Raw genomic sequence first — 25,733 nt, 5'->3', positions numbered from 1 at the left:
GGGCTCTGCTCCTCCCTATGCCACGCCCCTTCTCCGTCTGGTGCATTCAGAATTATCCTCCCGAGTCAGCTCAGGCCCCGCCCCTGCCCCGTCCGTGCCACCCCCTGCCTCCGAGATCAAGCCCTGACCACGCCCCTTCTTCGTTTGGCGAGGTCGGGCTGGCCTGCTGGTCCCGCCCCTCCCAGGCCCCGCCCCGTCTAGACTCTTCCCAAAGCCGCTCCGGCGGCCGCATCCTTCGACTCAGCTGGGCGCCAGGAGTTGCAACTATGGCGGTCACCGCTGAGGGCGCCCGCAGGAAGGAGCGCGTCCTCTGCCTGTTTGACGTGGACGGCACCCTCACGCCGGCTCGCCAGGTAGGGCCCCGAAGTTCAGAAGCTCCCGTCGGGAGTGTGACGCGCACACCCGGAGGCCGAATGTGTGGCCTGCAGCGGCGTGACCCCAGGCCCCCCGGGACCATGTGTGGGATGCGGCAACACCCGGCCCCTGACACCCCCGGGCCTTCTGCTGGGAGTGATGGGAACCCGGTTCCCCACGTCAGAGCCCGCGAGCGTCCGCGCCCACGTTCTGCCCGGGAGCGAGCGGGTGGGTCGGATTCTGGAGGGAGGAAGCTGCGAGCAGGGGCCTAGTCCCCTCCCCACCCCACCAGGCCTGGCTCCGGGGCGCCCCCGCCTCCCCAGCCGTGGCTCCCACCCCATTTCAGCCCTAGGACGCACCGGTAGCGCGAAGCTGGCGTCTGAACCCAGGGTTCCATACAGGACTCAGCGCACCCAAGCGTTAGGTCCCCATCGGTGGGGGACAAGGGGGTCTCGGAGCCATCCCACCTGACCTTTGCAAGATTGGGCCTGCGTTTAGTTTCTCAAACCCCTCCCCTCCTCTCCCCCGCTTCCATCCCCATCCACCTCCTCTCCGAGGGAAGGATGGCGGGCTTCTGTACCATTTAGGCTGTTTTGGGGCTCCTTCCACCTGGAGATTGGGGCGGTGGCTAGTCTGGTCCCATGGGGATATTGTGGTACAGGATGGGTGGGAGTGCAGTTTTCCTTCTAAAAACATCTCACTGGGTTGTTGATGCTCCAACCTCTGCTCCACACACTGTCTTTCTCCCTCTGGATCTCACTCAGGATGAACCCCCAGACCCACCCTCACCATCTGGGTGCATGGATAAGCAGGCCCCTTTCTTGCCCTCCAGTCTGGGTCCACCAGGACCTACTGAGGGATCTCCTAGAGCAGGGAGCCAGCAGGTCTAGGTTGCAGGGCAGAGGCTGATAGGAACCCAGGTCTTGGCCTCCCCTCCCCTATGTGAGGGCCCTGGGGGCACAGGAAGCAATCAGGCCACCTGGCCTTCCAGCAGCTCCCAGGGTCCTCAGGGCTGGGAGGAAGAAGACAGTGGAGGGAGGGTAGCAGAGTCTAGGAACAGCCCCTACACCTCCCTCTGACCCTTAGCTCCCCTAACCTAATAGCCTAAACAAGAACAGAGTGTCAATGCTGTCCGCCCACCTGGATCTGTCCTTAGCACTTTTAAAAAGTTAATTTTTAATTGTACATGTATTTACGAAGACATTCTCTTGTAAAGGATGGAAACATAACAGAGGAGGGTAAAGTCCCCTCTGACTAGTCAGGATCCCAGGCCCAGCCCCATCCCCAAAGTTCTAAGGTTTTTTGTGTGCGTTTGTTTTTAGTAAGTGGCATCATACTGTGTGTGCCTTTCTGCAACTTGCTTTTGACAATTAACAGCATGTCTTGGGGCTCTCTCATGTTGGAAGCACAGCCCTGCTTTATTCTGTGTAACCACGGTATAGAATTTCAGAGCAGGTGTGTGCCATGCTCCGACTGACTAGCTTATTTGCAGTTTTTCACTGTTATAAACCATCCCAATGAACATCCATATACACCTGGGCAATTCTGTGTGACAGGGTATTTGCATTTAAAGTTTTAATAGATTTTGCCAAATTACCCTCCAAAGTGACTGCACCAATTTACACTCTCACCAGCAACATATGAGAGTGCCTGTTTCCCCTATGTCCACCCTAGATATTGTCAGCTTTGAATAGCTGAATGTTTGAAAACACGGATTATAACTCAAGAGTTTACATTTCCTTGGTGGGGAATCTTTTCAAGTGATTAGTCACTAGTTAACTGTTCATTCATTTCCAAGCACTATCTCATTTAATCCTTAACAGTGACATGGTTGCTACTCCACATGGTTGTTATTATGATCCCCATTTTATAGATGGGACAACTAAGGCAAAGAAAGGCAGAGCCATTTGCTCAGGTCATCCTGGTATTGAGGGACTTGAGCCAGAGTTTGAACCCAAGTGCATCTAATTTGGAGATCTGGGTTCTAAACCTTGACCTGCCTCAGATCTGGGTGGAACATGGGCTCCCAAGATTCTGAGCACTGAGTAACGTCTAAGTGGAGGTCCCAGACGTGCGGACAGAATGCTGTGCTTCCCTGCCCCCCTGCAGAAAATCGACCCTGAGGTGGCTGCCTTCCTGCAGAAGCTGCGAAGAAGGGTGCAGATCGGTGTGGTGGGCGGCTCTGACTACTCTAAGATTGCTGAGCAGCTGGGAGAGGGAGACGAAGGTAAGAGGAGCAACCAGAGCCAGTTCCACATTCGGGGTGGGGGTGGAAGGAGGGGGGAGTTCGTGAGATCCCTGGAGCAATGTGCCTTCAAAGACCCAGTTCTGCTTCTGTGGGGCAAAGGAAGCAGAGTGAACAGCCAGGTGTTTCCTTCAGTGATTCAACAAACATTTGGTGAGCACCTACTATGTGCCCGGCACTGTGCTGGGCTTTGGAGAAACAGCAGGGAACAAAGCAGACAGAATCCTGACCTTACGTAGTTTATGTTCTCAGTTCTCCCTGCTGAGTCTTGATTTCCTCATCTTTAAAATGGGCCTAATCAGTAATGGCTACCATTTGTTGAAAATGACCTTGTGTTAACTTCTTTTCATTTAATCCTCACAACCGCGCTTTAAGGTGGGTATGATTACCCCATTTAACAGAGGAGGATTCTGAAGTCACCCAGGAAGTTGTGTGGACCCAGAGCCCCTTTTCTCAGCTGAGTTCCCGGTTTCAGCTCAGTTGACGCAAATGCCTCCAGTTCCTCAAACCAGAGATTTCCTTGACTTTTCCCTTTTCCCCTCCTCCTCGTTTATTCCATCAGCAAGTCCAAAATGTCTCCCTGTGTCCATGTCTCCATCTCCATGGCCCCACCATAGTGCAGGTGGTCACCTCCCACCTGACCCTGCAGCAGCCTCCTGGCTGTGCTCCAGCCACTTCTTGTGGCAGTCAGAGCCAAAAACTCCCCTTGCAGCCAGCCTTGATAGCACAGTGATGGAAGTTGTAAAACGAAAGGGAAGTCCCCATACAGAGGGGCTGTGAGAGCGCAGAGCAGAAATGACGTCCACTGCCGGGAAGTCCTGGAGGGCTTCCAGAGGAGGGAGCTGGATCGTGGAGAAGAAGTGAAGGGGGAGGGCATCCCAGGCAGAAGGAGTTGCATGAGCAAAGGCCCAGAGCGAAGCACACTGGCTTGTGTGCTTGTTCAGAAAAAACCAAGCTGCAGAAGGCGAGGAGGCTGGAAAAGCAGGTTCTGGATGGAACAAGTGTGCTTTGAATGCCAGACCAAGGGGTGTGGGTTTCATCTCTCTGCTTGGCTCTGGGTACCTGGTCTCACTCTCTTTCTTTCCCCCCTGGCCTCTACATGGCCCTGAAGTCATTGAGAAGTTTGATTATGTGTTTGCTGAGAACGGGACGGTGCAGTATAAGCATGGACGACTGCTCTCCAAGCAGGTCAGTGCCCCCCTTCCCTGGGGCCTTAGGACCCTTTTCCACAGTGGAACAGTCCCTTGGTGGCTTCCGTCCTGGGCCGGGGGGAGCAGCGCTGTGCCCACCACACTCAGAGCCCTGTGTCCCTTGCCCAGACCATCCAGAACCACCTGGGGGAGGAACTCCTGCAGGACTTGATCAACTTCTGCCTCCGCTACATGGCCCTGCTCAGACTGCCCAAGAAGCGGTGAGGTCCCACCCAGCCTGTGTCCTGCCCCTCCTGGGCCTGAGCGAGGAAAGGGGCAGGTCTCTCAGATGGGCCCTGACTTGCCTCTGGGTGGCTTCTTGTGCCCCCTGATGTCCAGGTGGGGCTGGATTTGAATTCAGGGCCCTTCTCCTTCTCTCTGGCTCTCCGCCCTCCCACCCGCCCCCTCCCCACCAGTGGAACCTTCATCGAGTTCCGGAACGGCATGCTGAACATCTCGCCCATTGGCCGGAGCTGCACCCTGGAGGAGCGAATCGAGTTCTCCGAACTGGACAAGGTGCCACCAACTGTGCAACCTTAGGCTATAGGACCTCAGTCACTCAGCCTCTCTGAGCCTTTATTTTCTCATCATTGAAAAGGATTGGGGGGTGGGGGTGGGTGTTCTGATTCAACCAGTACCCTTTTGGATACCTACCATGCGCCATGGTTGTAGGCACCTCTGCGTCTTTCCAGCACTGCTGGCTTCCCTCCCTTGGTGACCAGCACCACCGGCCACCTACTTACCTGAGCAACACCTAGGGCATCATTTCCACCTGCCCACCCCCATCAAGTCCAGAAGTAACGTCTAGGGTTTCAGCCTCCAGAGTTGGTCTCAGATCCCTTCGCCTCTGTGTGTGCCTCCACCCCCTGCCATAAAGCCCTGCCAGTCAGTTCTCCAGCAGTGCCACTGAGAAGCTTCTGAAGCACATCTATCTGCCCCCATCCACTCCCCGCTTACAGTCCTTCCATGGGTCAGCTTGCCAACGGGACAGTGTCCCAGCTGCCTCCGGCGGTGTCCTGAGCCCCGAGGGGTCTGCCTGGCTCAGGGCTCCCTCTTCAGCCTTCTCCCTGTGCCTCTGTTCTTGGAACACACCAAGGTCCCTGTCGCCTTTGGATGTGCTACCCCCGCTGAACCTTGACTTGCGTTTTGCTCGTCATCCCCACCATGTACCCCCCCCCCCCTTTCAGGGATGGAGCCAGTCCACCAAGCCTTTTCACGACGGCCCGTCTCTGTCCTTCCCGCTGACCTGCCCTTCTGCTCTCCCCCTGCTCTCTCTGCTCCGGCCATGTCCTCCTTGCTGATTCTAGAGATAGCAGACAGTTTCCTACTTCAGGGCTGTGCCTTCTCACCTCCTTCACATCCGCTCAGGTGTCACCTTCTCAGTGTCACCTTCCCCGAGCATTACACGACACATTGCACCCCCTTGTACCTGCTGATCTTCTCCTCTGTTTTATTTCCTCCCAAGCAGGCATCACCACCCTCTAATCCACTGTATCACCTATTTTTAAATCTTGGTTATTTTCTGTCTCCCCAACTGAAGCTGTAAGCTCCCTAAGGGCTGGGGTTTCTGTGGCTGTTCACTGCTGGATCCACCGGGCCCAGCACATGCCTGACACAAGTGCTTGAGAAATACTTTCTGAATGAATGAAATAGATGATATTATACCCATGTTATGAATGAGGAAACTGAGGCTCAGAGAGAGGAAGTGGCTTACCCAAGGTCACATAGGGAATTAGTTGCCGCCCAAAGATTTGAACTTGGGCCTCCGCCTGCTGCCCTCTGATGTTTCCCTGAGGCTGGGTGGGACTTGCAATGATGTCCTAGCTCATCCCCATTCCCACCCTGTGCCCCAAGGCTTCGGGTAGGCAGTGCCCGCAGGCATGGAGACTTTTCTTGTGGAGTGGTTAAGATGGACCACTGGCTGAGAACCTCCTCCCACGCACATATTGAGAGGTGGCCCTTTCTCAGGCCACCCAGGTTTCTAAACCCAGTTCCACCTCCTACTTGCCCAGTTACCTGGAAAAGTGGTTTCACTACTATGTGCCTCTGTTTTCTCATCCGTAAAGTGGGGATAATCACAGTTCCCATCTCATGAGCTGTAATGAGACAGGACACGCTGACTCTTCCCACAACCTCCAGGGTCTTCTCTTGTCTTTTGGGTCTTGTTTTGCCCTCTTCTGATACTGGAGAGGGACGTGAACCTTCTGATCTCCTGTGTACCCTTCACCAGTGCAGGTCTAATATAAATGCTTTACTCTCCTTCAGCCCTACGGACTGGGCGAAGCTGACAGGGCTGAGCCCTGCCCTGAGGTGGACACTGTGACTTGGGACTCAGACTGTCCTATCCCTTCAAACCTTCCTCCTCGAGCCTCTGCTCCAAGGCCTCCTTCAGGATACCCCGCCCGTACCCCACTGGCAGGATCTGGCACTGAGTTCAGTTACAGGCCTTTGGGATTCAGGCCCTGGCTCTGCCACTGAGGCTGGGTGACCTTGAACAAGGAAGGCATAGCTCCTCTCTGAGCCTCAGTTTCCTCATCTGTAAAGTGGGGGTGGGGGGAGCCCTGATATCCACCTGGAAGACTCAGTGAGCTCACATGCATTGTGTGCTCAGCCCAGGGCCTGGCCCACAGCAGCCCACAGAACCTCAGTCTGCTCTCTCCCCTTCTGCAGAAGGAGAAGATCCGGGAGAAGTTTGTGGAAGCCCTGAAAACAGAGTTTGCCGGCAAAGGACTGAGGTTCTCCCGAGGTACGTCAACCCCTTGGAGGGCCTGAAAGGTCTGGTACATGAGCCCACCCCAGGGCCTCACTCCCAAGGCCAGGCTGCACCCCCCAGCATCTTTAGAAACCCCTCCCAGCCCTCCGGGCACAGCAAGGGCAAACTGAGCCAAAACAGGCAGGAACTCCAGCCCCCCGAGGCTTCCCCACCTAAACCCAGGCAACCCACACCTCCCACCCAGTTGCTCAGGTCAAAAACCAAAGCGTCTCCCACCACCACCTCCCCCTACAGTCCACCCCCTACAGTGGCCAGAGGGATCCTTACGGAAAAACAGACCCTGTCATACCCCTGCTTAGAGCCCTTCAGAGGCTCCTCACTCCTCATGAAACCCAGGCCCCCTCCCTGCACCCCAGGGCCCCGCATGCCTGTGCTGCTGCCCTTTCCCAGCTTTCTGTGTCACTGGGACACTCCACGCCCTTTCCTGCCTTGGGGATTGTATCATTCCCTGGCAACTGCCACTCTGGTTCAGGTCCAGCTCAATGTCACCTTCTTGGAGAGCTCTCCCCTGACCACACCGTCTGGGGAGCTTCCCTCCCCCGTGCCCTGCCCCCTTCCTTGACTTACATGATCTGAAAGGTGGTCTGGTCACTTACCACCCATTTCTCCCACCTGGGTCGTAACTCCCGTGAGGATCCTGAGTCTGTCCATGCCCTGTGCCTGGTGCTCAGTAGGCACCCTGGGGTTGTTGAATGAATGAATGAATGAACAAAGGGCCTTGCCCAAGGTCGCCATGAGCCGCCCCTCTGCTAGCCTCGTCTGCCACCCTCACTCCCACCCCCACAGGAGGCATGATCAGTTTTGACGTCTTCCCTGAGGGCTGGGACAAGCGCTACTGCCTGGACAGCCTGGACCAGGACTGCTTCGACACCATCCACTTCTTTGGGAACGAGACCAGCCCCGTAAGTGTGGCTCAGGCTCAGCCCAGGTCCCCCCACCCCAAGTCACCTCCAGATCGAGGCCAGGACACGGGGTGACAGAACAGACCTCCTGGGAAACTCCCAGAGAACAGCCGCTGCTCACCAGCCCCATTACACAGATTGGAAGGCTGGGGCCCAGAGCTGGCTGGACACTTGCCCCACGTCACACAGCAAGTCAGGGCAGATCTGATGAAGGAGGTGGGCCTCCTGGTGGTTCTGAGGCAGCAGGAGGAGGGGCAGCTGTGTAGGAGCCGGTGTGGGGAGGGGACCCCATGCCGGAGTGGGTGTTGGGCCCCAAACCTGGGCACCTCCTCCAGGCACCACGTGCGTACATATGCCTTCACTGCCCTTCCTCTGTGTGCAGGGTGGGAACGACTTTGAGATCTACACAGACCCCCGGACTGTTGGCCACAGTGTGGTGTCCCCGCAGGACACGGTGCAGCGATGCCGTGAGATCTTTTTCCCAGAGACAGCCCATGAGGTGTGACCAGGGCCCACACCTGCCCCTTGGGACTTCCAGAGAGCTCTGCCCAGGCCTAAGAGAGCCCCTGGCCCTGGTGTTGGGGGGGCGCCAGGGCCCCTCCTCTGGCCCAGGACACCTGCCTCACGTTACCTGCTGAAGGCCCACCTCAGTGGGCCCAGGGTCTGTGCGGACAGCCACCCCCAGCTGGTCAGCTCTTGGCGGGCCTGGCTCCCGTCCTCCACCCCGATGGCCCTGGCTGCAGCTGCTGCTCGTACTTCTGGACAGAACAGGTTTCTGTCTACGCGGGAAGCGTGTGCGAGTGTTGGTACGAGACAGAGCCCGCGCTGCTGCCCTGCCCTAGATGGGGCGCAGAGCAGTGGGGAAGGTGCATACTTGTGAGAACTTGATCTCACGTATACTAAACTTCATGGAACGAGGTGTGGAGTCTGAATGGCTATTTGGCCCCAGTCACAGACGCTGTTACGGCCCCGCCTTTGCAGATGAGGAAACAGGCACAGATGGCAGGGACTTGCCCCAGGTCACACAGGGAATCTGATGCAGTTGAGGAGGGTGGGCCATTGAAGCCCCAAACAAGGGCTGTTTGGGGTGTCCTCCCCCAGCCCCTTCCCCTGGGACCCAGACAGACAGGCAGCTATGGGCCAGGTTGAGTCACAGTTGAGGGTTTATTGCCAGTGTGAGGAAGGATGGGGGAGTCCAGGTGGCTGGGGGTCTCAGGAGGTCTGACTGGACACTGTGGGGCGGCCCCAGGGCTGACGTTACCACAGCCTGCTTCCTGGTTGGTGCCTAAAGCGGGGGGCTACTCCCGGTGTGTGTGAGGCGAGGGTGTCTTGGGGGCTCCCAAGAGTTAACCTAACGCCAAGGAAGCCAGGGAGCCTTGTTCCTCAGGGGAAAGGCCTCAGGCCTTGCTAGAGTAGCCCCAGCTCAACGTGGGGGTCAGGCTGGGCCATTCTGAGTTTTAGGGGGCTGGCCACCGCATCTTAGCAGCTCTGGTCTTCCAGCCTCTGTGCTGGCGACAGGGGTGAGATACACATACCTCAGCTGGTGTCTCCCCTGGGGCCTTGGGGCACCTACAGGGCTGAGGATCCTCCTAGACAGTCACTGACCCCCACATCCTTGGCATCTGTTTTACTCAGACTGGGTTTCATAAGGATCACTCCCTGGCAGGTCCTCCCTTGAACCCCATTTCTTCTCCCATCAGGTGATGTGCTCTCTGGAGGGGAGTGTGGTGGGAAATGGGGGTGGGATGGAGGTAGAGCCCCTCCTTCCTGACCTCCCAGGCCAGGCCAACCCCCTGCCCAGGAGTGAATGCACACAAACACATCCTGGCCCAAAAGGAAGAGGGATACCACACATCTTAAGGGATGGACAAGACAGGGACCACACCTTAGCCACTGGCCTGTTGGTGGCCAGTGGGAGCCACTATCTCATGGCTTTGGGAGAAGAGGGTCCAGCAAGGGGGGCTGCAGCGCTGGTGGTCTCCCAGGCTGAGAGCTATTCTTGTGGCTGGCGCGCCTGAGGGGATGTGTGTTCGTCCATCGCTGGGTCCTCGGCGGCCATGATGGCTGGGCACGGGCAGAGCATCAGTGGGGTTCGTGAGTCAGGGCGAAGGGGATGGCTCCATCCAAGCCGGGGGAGCCGTGCCCCCACCCCTCTGCAGACCGTTGCCTCCCCAGGGGGGAGGGGAGGCAGCAAGGCTCAGCGAGGCCCAGGGAAGTGGACACAGCCTCAGTTTGGGGTTCCCAGAGCCACTGCCAGGCTGAGGAGGAGGGGCTGGCCAGCAAAACAGGAGCCCCCAAAACTGCCTTCTGCCCCCAGGCCCCTCTTTCCTGCCTCAAGTGTGCTGAGAGAGAGCAGGAAGGAGGGAAGGCTGGGCCTTGGCCATGGGGGGCGTGAGGGGGTGGCCTTTCTGCCCCCAGGTTTCACCCTCTTCCCCGGCAAGAGGCCTGGAGGCTCCCCCAAAGCACTCAGTGGCCTGGCTTCTGAGGGGAGGGATCCAGGTCACAGTGGGAGACCCCAGCCCCGGGGGAGTGGGTGTGTGTGTGTGTGTGAGTAGCACAAGCAGAGTCTGGCCCCCGGGGCCAGGCCTGGCGCAGAGGCAAGGGGAGCCAGCTGGTACGGGGGGCAGGGCCCACTGCTGCCCCGACTCCCAGCCCAGGCCTGACGCAGGCCCTCAGAGGCTCAGTGGACACGCAGATGGGTGTTAGGAGGGCAAGAGGGTCCTGTGCGTATGTGGCAGGGAGGGGAGGAAGGAGAGAGAGTGAAAAGCAGGGAAGGCAGGTCTGGTGGCCTCCCACCCGGTCCAACTCACACAACAGTCACGGGGTGGATGGAGGCACGCACTCACGTCCACAAGCACTCACGTCCACAAGCACAGACAGACAGACGTGCACACCGAGGCCGCCCGGGGGACTGGCTCAGCCAGTGCCGTGGGGCGTGGAGCTAGCTGCTGCCCATCTACCCTGTGTGGCTCCCCCCCGCCCCCCCCCCGGCGGCTAGCACGGGGGCCAGCCAGCCTAGGAGCCCACGACCTGGCCGGACCACGTCTCGTGGGGAGTGTGTGGAGCCAGCTGGGTGAGCACCACCTCCACGGCTTGGAACTTCTGGTTCTTGGGCGGGATAGGGCACATCTTGTAGGTCACCTCGTCGCCTTCCACTGGCACGTACTCCCCCTCGATGCTGGTGGGGGGGAGGGGGGGTCAGCCCAGGAGCAGGCCCCCTCCCTGGATGCCCCCTGTGGTCTGGCCTGAGGGCAGCCTAGCCCTGGGCCTAGTTAGGCCAGGGAGCCTGAGCCAGCCTCCCTTCTCAGAGCCTCGGTTTTTTAATCTGTAAAATGGGAATCATAAACAGCCCCTCGCCACGCTACAAAGTGAGATGCAAAAGGGCTCAGGGAGGTTCCCAAGGCTTAGGGCTCAGTGACTCCACAGGTCACGCCTGGCATTAGGGCTGGGGGCCAGGCCTAGACCACCTCCCACCTCCTAGCTTCCCTCCAGGCTGAAAGACCCAGCCCTCTCAGCCCCCGTGATGCGGGAACAGGATCCCAGGACTCAGGCAGTGGTTCCCAGGGCTTCTGGGGTCTGAGTGCCCCCTGTCCATCTGGCCCCAGCCCTCCTCCACCCATGCCCCTGGAGGCCCTATGAGAGGAGAAAGGCGCCAGGAACACAGACCTCAGCCAGTGAGGGGAGAGGCCTAGGGAGCATTCTGGAGGCACTGCTAGGAAACTGCAGCAGGGGCCCAGCCAACAACGGGGAACGGGGAGGGACTCACTCAGACACATGCACGAAGATGTCCTCTGACCCGTTCTCCGGGGTGATGAAGCCGTGGCCCTGTGAGCGTGAGAACTGCTTACAGACGCCCTTGAACACGGGGCCAGCCGAGGCACGGGCTGTCCTGAAGATAGGGTAGGGGTATTGGAACTGTGGGCTGGGGACCCCCTCCCTGCACCCCCACAGCTCTCCCGGGCCCCGTCTGCGGGGCCTGCCTCAGCTCTGTGGAGAACCCTCCCCAGGCCAGAAACCACCCATAGAGACTAGTTCAGTCCTCTCATCATCCCATTGGACAATAAGGAGACTGAGGCCCAGAGAGGGGAACTGGCTCTCTCAGGGTGCACAGCAAGTGGGTCTCCTGACTCCCAGCCAGTGCCCCTCTCTCTGTACAAGACCCTCCCCTCCTGAGGTTACATGGATTCCTGTTGTAAGATTTCGAAGTGAAGAATGTACAGCCTAGGCTTGAATAACTCCCAGAACGAGGAGCTCACTACCTCCTGAAGCAGCAGTATCCATCCTGTTCACTTATTTGTCATTCATTCATCATTTATTAAGCATCTGCTCTGTGCCTGGTCTTGGGTTGGACATGGGACAATCAGCACTTGCCATCAAAAACCCCTCCTTTGACCAAAGCATGTCAGCCTCCCTATGGCTCCCACAAAACCCTTCCCCAATTTGATTCCACCCCATGACCTACCCCGAAGACCCGGGACTGGTCTCTGTCCAGCCTGCCCGCCTCTCTCCAAAGGTCCACCCCATGCCTCTGCTTTTGCCCAGGCTGTTTCATCCACCGGGAGCACCCAGCTTCCTTCTTCACCTGATACATCTTCCAAACCCAGCTAGGACATCTTCCCTGATGCCCAACATTGGGTCCTCACGCCCAACCCGGCCAGGTGTAGTGAATGGTGGACAAATTCCCTCTGGATTGTAAGCACCTTGCAGGCTGAGACTTTGCCTTATTCATCACTGGATCCCCTGGTCGGGAGCTCAATACAGCTTTGTGGAATGAATGAATGCTAGCAGTTACTGGAAGGTCCTTACACAGCTGCCCTGTCCTCGGGTGAGGACAACGGGATGGAGGAGGATGGGAGCTGGGCAGCCCCGACTGGAGCGCTGTCCTGGGGAAGGACCACCAGAGCCTGGGCGAAGGGCAGGTACTTACGCTGAATACGTCCTGGTCCGTTTGGTGGGCAGGGGACTGGGCAGGTCCCGAGATGAGACACAGCCTCGCTCCCAGACCCTGCTGCCCTCCCGGTGGAACGGGAAGGTGGGCCAGACAGGGGACTTGGGGGAGTGGAGCGGGGGCACAACCGGGGGTGGTGTGGGCTCCGAAGTCATGGCGGAGCCAGGGGGAGAGCCTGGTGGGCTCCCAGGAGCAGGGGCCGGTGAAGGGCTTGGGCGTCCTTGCGGGCAGGGCCCGGCCTGGCCCTGCTCGGCGGCCTCACCAGCCACAGGCTCCGTCTGGAAGGGGGAGAGAGAGGTACAGGTGAGTGTGGTCCAGGGTGTGCAGCTTCTGGACACAAGTCTGGAGGGCTGGGCCTGCCTGCTACTCCTGACAGAGTGAGTTCAGGCCACTCACAGCACCTGCCTGACTCAATATCCTCCCCAGAAAGACAAAATGGTCATAGAACCTTGCTGTGGGCTGAATTGTGTTCCCCTAAAATTCACATGTTGAAATCCTAACCCCTCCAATGTGATAGTATTTGGAGATGGGGCATTTGGGAGGTAACTAGGTTTAGATGAGGTCAGGAGGGTGGGGCCCCCATGATGGGATTAGTGTCCTTAGAAGAACAGACATCCCCCCACCCAGAGCTTGCCTCCTTTCTCCCTGCCTTGTGAGGACACAGCCAGAAGAGGGTGGTCTACAAGTTAGGACGAGAGCTCTCCCCAGACAGAGCCAGGCCATGCTGGCACACTGATCTCGGACTTCTAGTCTCCAGAGCTGTAAGAAGTAAATGTCTTGTTTAAGCCCCCAGTCTGGGGTATTTTGTTAATGGTGATCCAAGCTGACCGAGACTTATCAAAAATCCTTCCAGCTTGAAGTTCAATTCTTTAACTTGGGGCCCTAAGAGGTGGGATGGGTAAAGTGGCCATTGATCCGGGACACAGTGTGGCACAACTGCTAGCAGTTTCAAATCCACAGACCTGGATCTGAATCTCAGCTTTGTCACCTGTAACTTGGTGACCTCAAGCAAGCCACTCAACAGTTCCAACATGGCAGGTGGGAATGTGGGCGAATGTGGACCCAAAAGGTCTGGGTTTGAATCCTGGCTCCTCTACCTACCAGCTGTGCAGCCTTGGTCAACACTCATAACTTTGACTTGGTTTCCTGCTCTGTAAAATGGGGATAATGTTGGTTCTTATTTCGCAGAGAGGTTGCTGTGAGGATTAAATGACTTTCTACATGCTTAGAACAGGACCAGGGCATGGTGAGCTCTTAGGAATGTTGGAGATTTTTCCTGAGCCCCAGGTTCCCCCTCTCTAAAATGAGGTTGAGAATGCTTACCAGGCAAGGCTGCTGAGGTTTTTGTTTTTTGGTCACACCACACAGCTTGTGGGATCTTAGTTCCCGGACCAGGGATTGAACCCAGGTCCATGGTAGTGAAAACCCGTGTCCTAATCACTGGACCACCAGGGAATTCCCCTGGTTGCTGAGGATTCAATGATTTAGTGTGTGTGACGGCATCTGGCATCTTGTAGGTACCCAATAAATTGCTATTATCAGTGCTAATCAATAGAAATTCCCCAGTCAACAGCTCAGTGCCTGGATGACCTTAAAAAAATTCATCCTATATTTTTCTCTGCAGAGGAAGAGAATGTAGTTCCCCCACCCATGCACTCACCCCCCCCTCCCCCTCCCCAGGGGTTGGAAAGTCTTGGGCTCCAAGAGATGCTAGCTGTTGATTGAGCCTGGGGCAGGCGGCCTGCCACAGTGGGGCCAGGCAGGACGCCTGGACCAGGAGAGCTCCAGCTCCGCTGCGTGTTAGCCGTGGACTTGGGTAGCACTTCCACTGGCCTCAGCTTCCTCATCTGTATAATGGAGCTGATAAGCCCTGCCTCACAGGCTAAGGTGAGGCTTGGCTAAGGGGGGGGGGATACAAAGAAGTGCCCATTGTCCATGGTCATATAAGAGTGAGGGTGACGAGTTCTCCACCTCCTCACCCCATTCCTTCACTCCCCCCGCCCACTTCACCCAAAGGCCTTGGGGCCAGAGGTGAATCCCTGAACTAAGTCTCTTTCTGGCCTCCATCTCCACCCTGCCCCGCCCCCCAGGGAAGAGTTTAGGACTCCAGAGCCCTGCATGGACTAGAAGAGCCGAGGGGTCACCCCATTCAACACACCCTCATTGGAGCAGGTCTCCTGGCCACTGTTCAAGGTCACATAGCAAGTGGGACTTTTCTGGGTCAAGGTGACGAGCTGGCTCTGCCATCCCTGGGGGTGGAGATGCAGCCTCCCTCCTCCCCAGCAAGCCCTCCACACATCCCCTCCAGCCAGGAGAACTGCCGGGGGTGGGGTGAGAATGGCCCCTCACAGCCCCTCATGCTGACGTGCAGTTTTTCTCTCTGAGCCCACTTGAGGAGGCAGGGATGGGCCAGGTTTAGCATTTTTATCCCCATTTTATTTTATTTATTTATTTATATATTTATTGGCTGCGCCGCCCCGCGGCTTGTGGGATCTTAGTTCCCCAACCAGGGATCGAACCCGGGCCCTCGGCAGTGAAAGCATGGAGTCCTAACCACTGGACTGCCAGGGAATTCCCATGTCCCCATTTTAGAAAGAAGAAAACTGAAGCAGTCACAGAAAAGCTTGCACATGAATGTCCATGGCAGCATTATTCATAAAAGCCTCAAAGTGGAAACCACCCAAGGGTCCAACAACAGATAAATGGATAAACAAAATGTGGTTAACCATAAAGTAGAGTATTATTCAGCCATAAGAAGAAATGAAGTACCGATACGTGTTACATTACAGCTGAGCCTTGAAACCGTGAACGTTGAAATCATGATGCTAAGTGGAAGAAGCCAGTCACAAAAGACCATGTATTTCGTGATTCCATGCATGTGAAACGTCCAGAATAGGCAGACCCATAGAGACAGGAAGTAGATTAGTGGTTCCAGGTTTTGGGGAGGGGGAAGGAGAATGAGTAGTGACTGCTAATGGGTACAGGGTTTCTTTTGGGGGTGATGAAAATGTCCTAAAATTGACTACAGTGATGTTGCACAACTCTGTAAATATACTAAAAGCCGTTGACTTGTCCATCTTAAGCGGATGAATTATATGGTGTGGGAATGATATCCAATAAAGCTGTTACCAAAAAGGAAGACAGGCAACAAAGCTACCCAAGATGACACAGCCAGGAAAGCAGGAGATGACGGGCCCTGCATCACAGCCCTGGGTGCCTGCTTCCCTAACTGGGTGAGGGTGGCCGGTGGCAGGGAGAGAAGCTCGGCCTCCCTTTCTCCAGGAAGCAGGGCGGTGTGGCCTGCCCACTGCACAGTTTTCCTAGGCCTGGTATTGTGCTTGGCGGTGACAGCCTGTGCTGGGAGGTCATGGCGGGTGGAGGGGAGGGAAGGAGGTGGGGGAGGGGCAGAGGCAGCCCACGGTGGTTACCAGGGAGATGCAGCTGAGCTGGGCCCTGCTCTGGCCAGCCAGGCCTCCAGACCCAAGACTGAGTGAGCGTGGCTCCCAGGTCTCATGCAAAGCGGGCAGTGGGGAAGGGGAAAGAGGCACTGATTTTCCAGGGTTAGGGTGGAGGGCAGCCCCCCTCCTTCCCTTCCCCCAAATGGGCCAGGCAGCAGAGGGGGAGGAGAAGGGGATGGAATAACAGCAGCAACAGACATTCATCCCCTCTAGGTCCCAGCCCACAACCCCGCCTACCCAGAGGGGCTCCCAGGGAGAAGGCGGGGAGTTGACCTTCGGGCAGGAGTTGGGGCTGGAGGGGCAGACGAAGTAGCCCCCACAAGTGCCAAGAGCGCTGCTCTGCGATCTCCCCTCTCTCCTTCCTCTTCTGGAAAATGGGAATTACAAGAATCCCTCCTCCAAGAGCTTCAGTGAGGATGACATGGGATGGAATGGGGGAAGCGCTGGGTGGGTGCTGGGTGAGAGGTTGCTCCTTCCGGACAGGGTGGCTAAGTTGGGCATGGAGGGGAGAGGGAGTGGGCGGAAGGAGAGACCCGCCAGCCAAAGCCACCCTTTATGCCCATCTTCCCTGTTTCCCCAAGGACTCACCCACACACTAGGTCCCTGCGCTGCCCCTCATAGCTTCTCCTTTCATTTAGTTCCTGCAATAGTCCTTTAAGGCTGGTGCTATTATGACCCCATTTTGCAGATGAGGAAACTGAGGCTCAGAGAGGCTGTCACTCACTCAAGGCCACACAGCAATTAATGTCTGAGCCAGGACTTGAACCAGGGGAATCTGACTCTGGAGCCTTGGAGTGGGAAGTCAAGAGTCCTGGGTTCAGCCCCTGCATTGCTACTGACTTGCTGTGTGACCTTGGACAGAGTCTTACGCTCTCTGGTCCCTGCCAGAGCCCTGGACTTGAAGGAACTGCACAGTGCAGGGCAGCCTGGGAGACTAGGGAGAATGGAACAAGGGGGTGCAGAGCAAGCCTCCAGTTCAAACCCTTTCTCCAGAATATTGCCACAGAAGGGGGCAAGTGAAGACAGGGCTTTTATTGTCTGAATGCTATGCACAGTGTTTACAAAAAGTCTTTACAGGACTTCCCTGGTGGCGCAGTGGTTAAGAATCAGCCTGCCAATGCAGGGGACACGGGTTCGAGCCCTGGTCCAGGAAGATCCCACATGCTGCGGAGCAGCTAAGCCTGTGGACTACAACTACTGAGACTGCATGCTGCAACTACTGAGCCCGTGCGCCTAGAGCCTGTGCTCTGCAACAAGAGAAGCCACTGCAATGAGAAGCCCGCACACAGCAACGAAGACCCAACAGATCCAAAAATAAATAAATAAAATAAAATTTTTTTTAAAAGTCTTTACAGAAATTATTTTCCATTTTTAAATGTCCCAGTTGCCCTCAAAGGTTGAAATTACAATTGTTTCCATATTACATACGAGGAAGCTGAAGATCAGAGAGGTTAAGTGACTTGCCCAAAGTCACACAGCAGGTAAGTGACAGAGGCCAGATTTGTCTGAAAGCAAATGGTGCTTTTCCTGCGAGGATAAATTCTGTTCCTGGTTCAGCCAAGACAAGGCTGAAGTTTTCCCAAAAGAACTTTCCCTGAGAAAGGGGAAATAAACTCCGAAAGCAGAGAAATAGATGTGTCTGTAGAACATGTGTTTCAACTCAAACAGAGCTAAACCCTAGCTCCCGAGGAATTCGGTGTGCCCATCTGGGGGCATCTCTGGCCTGGAATAATGCCCTTCAGAACTAGCAGTTGGAGGGCAAGAGGACAGCTCAGGACCCAGACGGCCCAGGATTGAATCCTGGCTCTACAGTGTTCTAGCTGAGTGACCCTCCCTCTCTGAGCCTCAGTTTCCCCATCTGTCCAATAGGGCAAATCGTAGCACCCTGTCCAGGTTACGAGGGGAGCTGAGGAGCTGTGTCAGTGGTCCACCTGTGAGTGTTTTGGTTCTGACCCTGCCAGCCAAGATCCTCTTCATTTCCCTGCAAGAAGATCAAACCCCAGCAGTTCCACAGACAAAAGGGCCAGGGGAGCTGAAAACAAAACATCAGGGCTGTTCAGAGATAACCCTAGGCAAGGTCGTGATACAGCTTCATGGGGCTGTGAATGGTGACTCAGCCCTGACAGCAGGTGGCCATCAACCTGGTGTTGGGGCTCCTCCAATTATCAGCTCCCCCACAAAGAACGGGGCAGGAGATGGCCCTCAGAGTCCTCTGTTGACCAAGCGAATCCCTCTCCTTCTGGGCAGATCAGGGAAAGCAAGCTGGCTCAACCACCCAGGGCTGTGTGACCTGGGGCAAGCACCTGCCCTTCTCTGGGCCTCAATTTTCTCCTCAGCTACATGAATCATCATTGGTCCAGATGACTCATGAGGGTCACTCCAACTCTCCTCTGAGGTTGTCAGAAGCACACACGTCACTGAATATGATTGCCAGGCTCTGGGACAACAAACAGGAGAGGAGCCAGCCCTGCCCTTAGAGGGCCCCAGTCCACTGGGGGTAGCAGATACACAAGTAGAACATAGGGTGGTTAGTCCTGATACGACAAGATCACAGCCACAGGGACTTCCCTGGTGGTGCAGTGGTTAAGAATCCGCCTGCCAATGCAGGGGACATGGATTTGATCCCTGGTCCGGGAAGATCCCACATGCCGCAGAGCAACTGAGCCCGTGCTCCACAACTACTGAGTCTATGCTCTGGAGCCCACGAGCCACAGCTACTGAGCCCGTGTGCTGCAACTACTGAAGCCCGCGCGCCTAGAGCCTGTGCTCCGCAACAAGAGAAGCCACCGCAATGAGAAGCCTGTGTGCTGCAACAAAGAGTAGCCCCTGCTAGCCTCAACTAGAGAAAGCCCACGCAAAACCATGAAGACCCAACACAGCCAAAAATAAATAAATAATAAATTTATAAATTTATTTAAAAAAAAAGAAAACAAAACAAATTTCAAGTAGTGAGTTTAAAAAAGAAAAAGATCACAGCCACCATCGATTGATTATTAACCGTGTGCCAAGTGGTATGCCAAACCCTTTGCCCTGTTTCCTCATTTGTTCCTCACAACAAACCTACATGATAATTCCTGTTATTAACCCTGTTCTTCAGAGGAGTAAACTGAGGCCCAGAGAGGTGAAGAGTCTTGCTGTGGTCACGCAGCCTGTGGGCCAGCACTTCCGCACCCTGGAGATGTTTTGGGGGGCGGCGCAGAAAGGCCTCGGGTGGGAGGTGGGGAGGGAGGAGCAGCAGGTCCCTGAAAGCTCCTACCTCCCCTGGAGAAGGAAGAGCAGGGCTTGGGGTTCTATTTCTGGCTTTGTGCTGACTCAGACCATGACCTTGGGTGAGTCACTTATCAACTACAGCAAGCTTAAAAGCGACTCCCTCAATAAAAAGATCCCAGCCCAAGGCCCCATTGTGGAGGAACAGAGAGGGGGAGGAATGGGTATGGTGGCTTAGAAAGGGGAAGGACAGGGAACACAGGGTGATGGTGGAAGGACTTTCTGAACTTTGAGGTCTTGTCTGTGATGGGCCAGAGGAGGGTGAGGAAACAGCCTCAGAACCACCAGAGGGAAGCTGGCACTTCCCCGGCCCCTCCCCCTCTCCCAGCCTCCCAGACACTCCTTAAAATACATCAGTGCCAAAGCTGCTCTAGCAGCTGGAGGTGACCTAATTAAACCTGGTTCTTTCCCTCTCCCACAGCTTGTTTGCGTGTGTGTGTATTGAGGGGGGGGGGGGGGGGACGCTGCCCCGGCCAATACTTGAGCTTAATTGAGACCCTTTAACTCTCCTCCTTGTCATGTCCCCAAGCTGCCCTGGGGGGCTGCTATGATTAAGCCCTTTGGGCTTCCTGGGCATTAGTGGGGGTAGGGATGCCAGGATGGGCACCACGAGATCCATGCTCACATCCCAGCTCCGCCGGGCTGTGTGACCCTGGGCAAGTTGCTTTCCCATCCTGAGTCCCCCTAGGAAGAGGTATGGACTGGTCAAAGTCACATTTAGACTGGCCGAGCTTGCATTCAAATCAATATAACCCCAAAGCCCATGAGCTTTCCAGCGTGCCGTGCCACTCATCCTGGTGACCATCATTTCACTGGCTTTGGGGCAGGGGAAGAGCTCCCCGCTCCCATTGCTTTTTGCCTCCCATCTTAATGCTCTGCATGGACAAAGGTCTGAATTGCCCCAAGCCCTCTTCCCACCAGGCTCTGGGTCGTGGTTTTGCTGGTTGTTACCAGTGGATGTGACCAGCTCAGCTAAGCCCTGAGCTCCCTCTGCTGGTGCCACTCTAGACCAGCCTGCAGGTGTCCCCTCCCCACCAGCCAGCTGTGTGGGACCCCCCAGTCCCGCCTAGGGAGGCCCCCTCCATGGCCAGTGGACTTCTGTGAACATTGGCCATCCATCTCTCTCCAGGCCTGGGAGAAACCTCTGTGGCCAAGATTGTCCCCTGACCTCTCCCAGGCTCCTGTGGGCCGGTTCCTGCTTACACCTGTCTTTGTTTTTTTTTTTGGAGGAGGGTCAGACAGATCCAGAGGGGCGGGGCAGATACGGGGAAATAGATGTTTTTGGAAAAGACTTAAAAGAAATGGTGGGGGGAGGTGGGGTAGGAGGCTGGGAGGAGGAAATATCCAGAATTTGGAGGACCCAGAGGCCTCCGGGATGGAGTCAGTTTTGGGGAACTGGCTCCCCATCCCCCAGGGGGCTGGAGACAGCCCCTTCCCAGGGAGAGGTCTCCACTGGAGCACATCCAGGCGGGCACGATGCCAGGCTCTCAGAGAGGTTGCCCACCCTCCACCCGGGCACACTTCCTCTTCCCCTCCCCCAGCCCCAGCGGATGCAGCAGTTCACACTCTGTATTTATTATTGTTCTCGCTCCGCGTCTCCCTCCCCTCTGCCTGGGAAGAGTCTGCAGGCTGGCAGATTGGCAGGAACCTGCTGTCTCCCTTCTGGGTGCCAGCATCACCCCTTATCTCCGCCTGGACTCCTTGTGCCAGGGTCAAGCCACTGAGGGACTTGGCACTAACCAAGGCTGCCTGAGTCCCTGAATCCCACGGCAGGGGACCCAGCAGCCCCTGGCTTATCACCCCTGCCCTCCAGAGGCTGCGTCCTGGCAAGGGTGGAGGTTAGAGCCAGACCAGTGGGCAAGGGAGAGCAGTGGCCTTAGGAGAGGCAAGAGTTCCTGGTGGGGTTGGCTCTGAGGCAAAGGGGAAGATAATAACACGGAGCCACCTCTCCAAGCCCATTAACACAATTATCCCCCATCACATCGGGGAAGAAATAGAGTCAGGATGAGACAGCTGCTCCAGGTCCAACTGTCTGCCTGCCCCAGACGGTCCCTCTCGACCCCCAGCCCCAGATTCCAAGGGGAAAGACCTGTTTTGCTCCCTGCTGCACTCTCTTTTCAGTGTCTGGTAGGAGCACAATGATTTCTCCAGTCATTTCTCTCCCCCTGGTTCCCAGACAGGAGGCTGCGGCTTGGCAGGTGTCTGCTGCTCTCTGCTTCTTGAGCCAGACACAAGTCCCAGACACACACACACACACACACACACACACACACACACACCCTCTCACAGGGAGCCACACAGCCTCAGCTTCCCCTGGGGGCCAGGGAGAGGGAGGGCAGGCGGCGGGATGGCCCGGTGGGCTCATGTGCTCAGCCGCCTGCCCCTCTTCTGTAAACTGAACGGGGCTGAACCAGCCCCAGGGGAGGTGCCCACCTTCCCAGAGCCCCCAAGTCGCGCCTCCCTCCTTCGCCCCTGCCAGAGCCAGCTTCCAGTGTGCCCTCGGTGTGCCCGCACGGTCTAGCCCCTTACCTCTCCCTGGCAGCTGAGGTCCTGGCACTGCCTCCTGCAGCCGGCTTCAGACTCGGCCTCTCTCGCGCGCTTGGAGCTGATGAGCAGGGGATGGGTCTGAAAGATGTGCTGTGTGTGTGACTCCGTGTGTGTGTGTGTGTGTGTGTGTGTGTGTGTGTGTGTGTGAGCATGCGGCACCTCGGGCCCCTCACTCACTCACACACGCCTTCCTCCTGACGTCAGGAAGAGCAGGAGGGAGGGACGGGGATGGGAATTTGTACTCCCTGCTTAAAGGGACACAGGGCCCCGTCTCCTCTGGCCCCGGCACCACCTCCTGAGTCAGACACAGGCAGTGCGAGAGAGTTAGCTGCGTCTCTCAGGGCCCTAGAGCTTCTTTTTCTGGAAAGTGGCTTTTATTGCCAGGCCAGGGTATAATTTGCCCTGCCAGGTGGGAGCCATTGCTGAGGAATGCAGAGGAGGAAGAGCCGGGGACAGCCTGCATTCCTGGCAGTGAGGGAGCAAGTGGGGTGGTGAGTGAGTGTGCGTGTGGGGCGGGGGCGCGGGGTGGGGGGTGAGTCTGGGAGAATGGAGGCCACAGCAGGGTCCCAGGGACTCTCAGACCTCCCTCTCCCCTCTGTACCCTCTCGCGTCTCCTGCCCTCCACTGGTCTGTCCCTCACTTGGCTCTGAGATCCTCGTGAGTGAACCCACGTGGGTAGGTCGCAGGAACCCATCTCTTCCTCCATCTGGCCCACAGCAGGCCCTTGAGCTATTTCTAGTGAATTGAACTGAATTGAAGAGTGAACGTTTGCTTCACACACACACACACACACACACACACACACACACACACACACAAGCACCACAGCCTGGGAAGCTCTCCAGATGCCCTGGATGTGAGTCTCAGCCTCAGTGCTTCCAAGCTGGGTGACCTTGGGCAAGTCTCTTGTGACTCTGGTCCTCCACACACTGTGTAAAGTAAGGAAGGACGCCCTTTCTGAGGGGGCTGTTGGAGGCCCCAGTGCAGCCCCTGTACAAGCCCTGGCCTGGCGGCAGGAGGCCCCAGTGCAGCCCCTGTACAAGCCCCGGCCTGGCTGCAAGAGGCCCCTACAAACTGGTTCCTCTTCCCTCTTCCCGTCCCTTCTCCTCAGCCTCGGCTTGGAAAGAAGGAAGTCTGTCCCTCACGTATCTTTAGTACTGCTGACACAGCATGGCATTTTCAAAAGAAGCCTTATTAAAAAAAAAGAGTGGGGAGTTTTAAAGGAGACAATTAAGAAAGATATAAATACCTAATAAAAATAGCTAGTAAGAGGCATTGAGGGCACCCCACCTGTCAGGCAACCTGCTTTGCCCTCATTTAAAGCTCAGGACAATCCAGCAATGTATTATCATCATCTGGATTTTGCTGGTGAGGAAAGAGTGGCTCGGGTAGGATGAGTGACTTGCCTGCATTCCTTATCTGGTTAGAGGGGTATTTGAACCAATGTGACCACTTATCCTTGCCCTTCCAGTACGTCCCAGAACAATCAGATTTCTGATTCTGCAAGAGAGATGGTGATACACGTCAGCTGTTGTTACCTGAGGCCCCTGCGCAGAGGACCCCATCCCCCCTTTAACTCCTCCTCTTCCTCTCTGCCTCCATCTCTTCCAAAGATAATAATAGTTTCCAAAGTGCCCGCCCAGGCGTCATCCCACCTGTTTCCTATAACAACTCTGGGAGGTTTACCTGGGTGAGGAAACAGGCTGGACAGATTGTGTCACCTGGCTCAGAAGTGACAGAGAGATGGGCCAGGGGCCTGGGCCCCAGGCTCTGGACCCATGATTTTCACACTCACCCACTTGTTCTTCTGGAGAAGGGCTGGGGCCAGGGTGGACACCTGTGATTTTCCCTGCCCACCACCCGCTGTCCCTTCTGGGGGGAAATGCCTCCCTGTTTTCACCTGGGGACTCCTCTCTCCCCTGTCTTGGTCCACAGGACCCCTGGCCCAGGACGGGCCAATCAGAACCAGAGTCAGGCCTTGGGCTGGAATGCCCCGCAGGCTCTTCTCCCGCGGCTCCTGAGTTGGTAGAGTTTCAGCCTTGGGCTGTCGGTGGCTGGGCGGTGGATTACGAGCCAGCGGAAGGGAGTGGCCAGGGAGGACCTCTCTGAGGTGATGACGCTTAAGCTGGGCCCCAGGTGACAAGAAGTGTCTGGCCTTGCCACCATCTAGAGAGAACTGTGGGAAGAGGGGACGGTGTGTTAGAAGGCCCTCAGGTGGGAGTGAGCTTTGGCGTGACGGAGGACTGGGAAGGAGGCTGGTGTGGCTGGAAGGGGTGAGGGAAGGGAGAGGTAGGGTATGAGCCTGCAGGCTGGGAGGCAGGGCCTCAAAGGCCAGTTCTGAGGAGGCTGCGGCTTGGTCCGCTGCGGACAAGGCCAAGGCAAGGGCCAAGGGCCTGACCTGTCCCTTCGCGTCCAGCCTCCGGCCTCTGAGGCCCTCCCCGCCCCGCCAGCGGGCGAACATGTGCTGCGGCTGCCAGGCAGCGGGGCAGCCGTGAGTGAAGGAGGCTGGGCTGAGGTTTGAAGGAGTGTTATGATTATTCTCGACAAAGACGAGAGGGCACAGCTGTTCATTCAGGAAAAGAGCAGCCCGTGGCACCACCCACCTACCCACCAGCAGCTGAGTTACAAAGAAATCATCTGCTGAAAACCAGGGGCTCCGCCTTGGAGGCTATTTCTGTGGAAACCAAGAATTCAAAAGCTCATCTCCTCGAAAGCCTCCCTTGCCTTGTAGAGACTGTAGAGGTGGGTCAAGGCAGAGCAGCCTCTTAGTCTTACTGATTCCAATCGAATTATAATCCCCATTTTGGTGTTGACTGTCAGCCCACAAGTGGGGGCCAGTTCTGGGCTTACGTGGCCTTGAATCCACATAACCCTTTAAGGTACATACACTCCTAAGGTGTTGGTGCCGCTTGACAGATGCTGAAACTTAGGCACAGAGAGGTTAAGAAACTTACCCAGCACCACACAGCTGGTGATAGAGCTGGAATTAAAACACAGGAATTCTGACTTCATTACATTCTTGTTCTTTCTGCTACACCACAGTGCCTTTGCGATGTCTTCAGTTCCCTGGATGCGCTTCTCCTCCACTGTGAGACTCATCTCCAGCTTCTACTAACGATTTTACCCAGTAAATCAGAGTGGTCCTTCCCTCCTCTCTGGCTATGCCCCAGTCATCTTCTCTAATTCAACTACTGCCCTTCTGCCAGAGAAGATCTTTTCCTGCAGTTCTGACCACATCATTTGTTCATTCACTCATTCATTCGACAAATATTTACTGACTACTTACTATGTGCCAGATGGTCCAGGCTGGAAGACTGCAATGAACGAGACAGGTATATGCCTTGAATTTACAAAGCTCCCGTTTCATCTAGGAAGAGACTTTGCACAAGGTGCACAAGCAAATAAATGTATAATCACAAACTATGAAGACAACAAACAAGCAGGGTGAGACGAAGGAGACTAATAGGGCCAAGTCTACCTGCTGAGACAGAGGGCTGAGAAGGGGCCCCGTAAGCTGAGCCCAAGGCGTGAGAAGGAGCCAGCCTTGTCAAAAGCAGGGAAGAGTGTTTCCCAAAGAGAGAACAGCAAGGGAGAACTCCCAGAGGCAGGAAAGGACTCTGCATGTTCAAGGAACTTAAGGTCAGCAATGTGGCTGGAGCAGAGGCCACATTGTGTAGGGTTTGGGGGACCTGGCAAGAGGCCCGCTCCTCATCTGAAATGAGACAGTGTCTCTGGCAGCCTCGCAGCCTCATCCAGGGTAATGGTCAGGGCAGGCAGGAGGATAGAGGTATGGGAGGCTCTCCTGGTCTTGCCCCTAACCTGGAGCCTACCCTTAGGTTGGTGGGTGAGGGTCTCCTTCTGCTGTAGCTGCTAGGATCCTCTCAAGTCACTAGGAGAAGCTCTCTGTGATGGGGTGAGGGGGTCTCTGGCCCACAGCCGGCCTCCCCTGCACCCTTCCCTGAGGACGTGGGGCTGCAGCAGCCAGGCTGGCCCCCAGCTGACCTAGGTCTGGGATGGGCCGTAAGCCAGGCCTCTATCAGCCATCTGTC

At 56.4% G+C, this 25,733-nt stretch overlaps 2 protein-coding genes across 3 annotated transcripts; one reads left to right on the top strand and one right to left on the bottom strand.

Moving 5' to 3' along the window:
* The first annotated feature begins 177 nt into the window (after window positions 1-177).
* Window positions 178-17,218, top strand: PMM1 (phosphomannomutase 1). 2 transcript variants are annotated; one of them, XM_059937081.1, is made up of 8 exons: window positions 178-353; window positions 2,464-2,581; window positions 3,711-3,787; window positions 3,919-4,010; window positions 4,206-4,305; window positions 6,460-6,535; window positions 7,349-7,464; window positions 16,948-17,218. In XM_059937081.1, the coding sequence occupies exons 1-8, from the start codon at window positions 267-269 to the stop codon at window positions 17,047-17,049; spliced, it is 768 nt and encodes a 255-aa protein (XP_059793064.1). In that variant the 5' UTR covers window positions 178-266; the 3' UTR covers window positions 17,050-17,218. The 2 variants fall into 2 exon arrangements, with proteins under 2 accessions (XP_059793064.1, XP_059793063.1); XM_059937080.1 differs by lacking the exon at window positions 16,948-17,218 and adding an exon at window positions 7,847-8,382 and having other exon boundaries at window positions 180-353.
* CSDC2 (cold shock domain containing C2) lies at window positions 9,864-22,058 on the bottom strand. The gene is made up of 4 exons (XM_059937082.1): window positions 21,667-22,058; window positions 12,392-12,690; window positions 11,231-11,353; window positions 9,864-10,642 (listed from the first exon to the last, which is right to left on the bottom strand). Exons 2-4 carry the CDS (start codon window positions 12,565-12,567, stop codon window positions 10,480-10,482), a joined length of 462 nt encoding a protein of 153 aa, XP_059793065.1. The 5' UTR covers window positions 12,568-12,690; window positions 21,667-22,058; the 3' UTR covers window positions 9,864-10,479.
* Between the last annotated feature and the right edge of the window lie 3,675 nt (window positions 22,059-25,733).

Source organism: Balaenoptera ricei, chromosome 10, assembly GCF_028023285.1.
Source record: "Balaenoptera ricei isolate mBalRic1 chromosome 10, mBalRic1.hap2, whole genome shotgun sequence".
Classification (NCBI taxonomy): domain Eukaryota; kingdom Metazoa; phylum Chordata; class Mammalia; order Artiodactyla; family Balaenopteridae; genus Balaenoptera; species Balaenoptera ricei.
The sequence above is the reverse complement of the archived record's forward strand: the minus strand, read 5'-3'. Positions and strand labels throughout refer to the sequence as shown.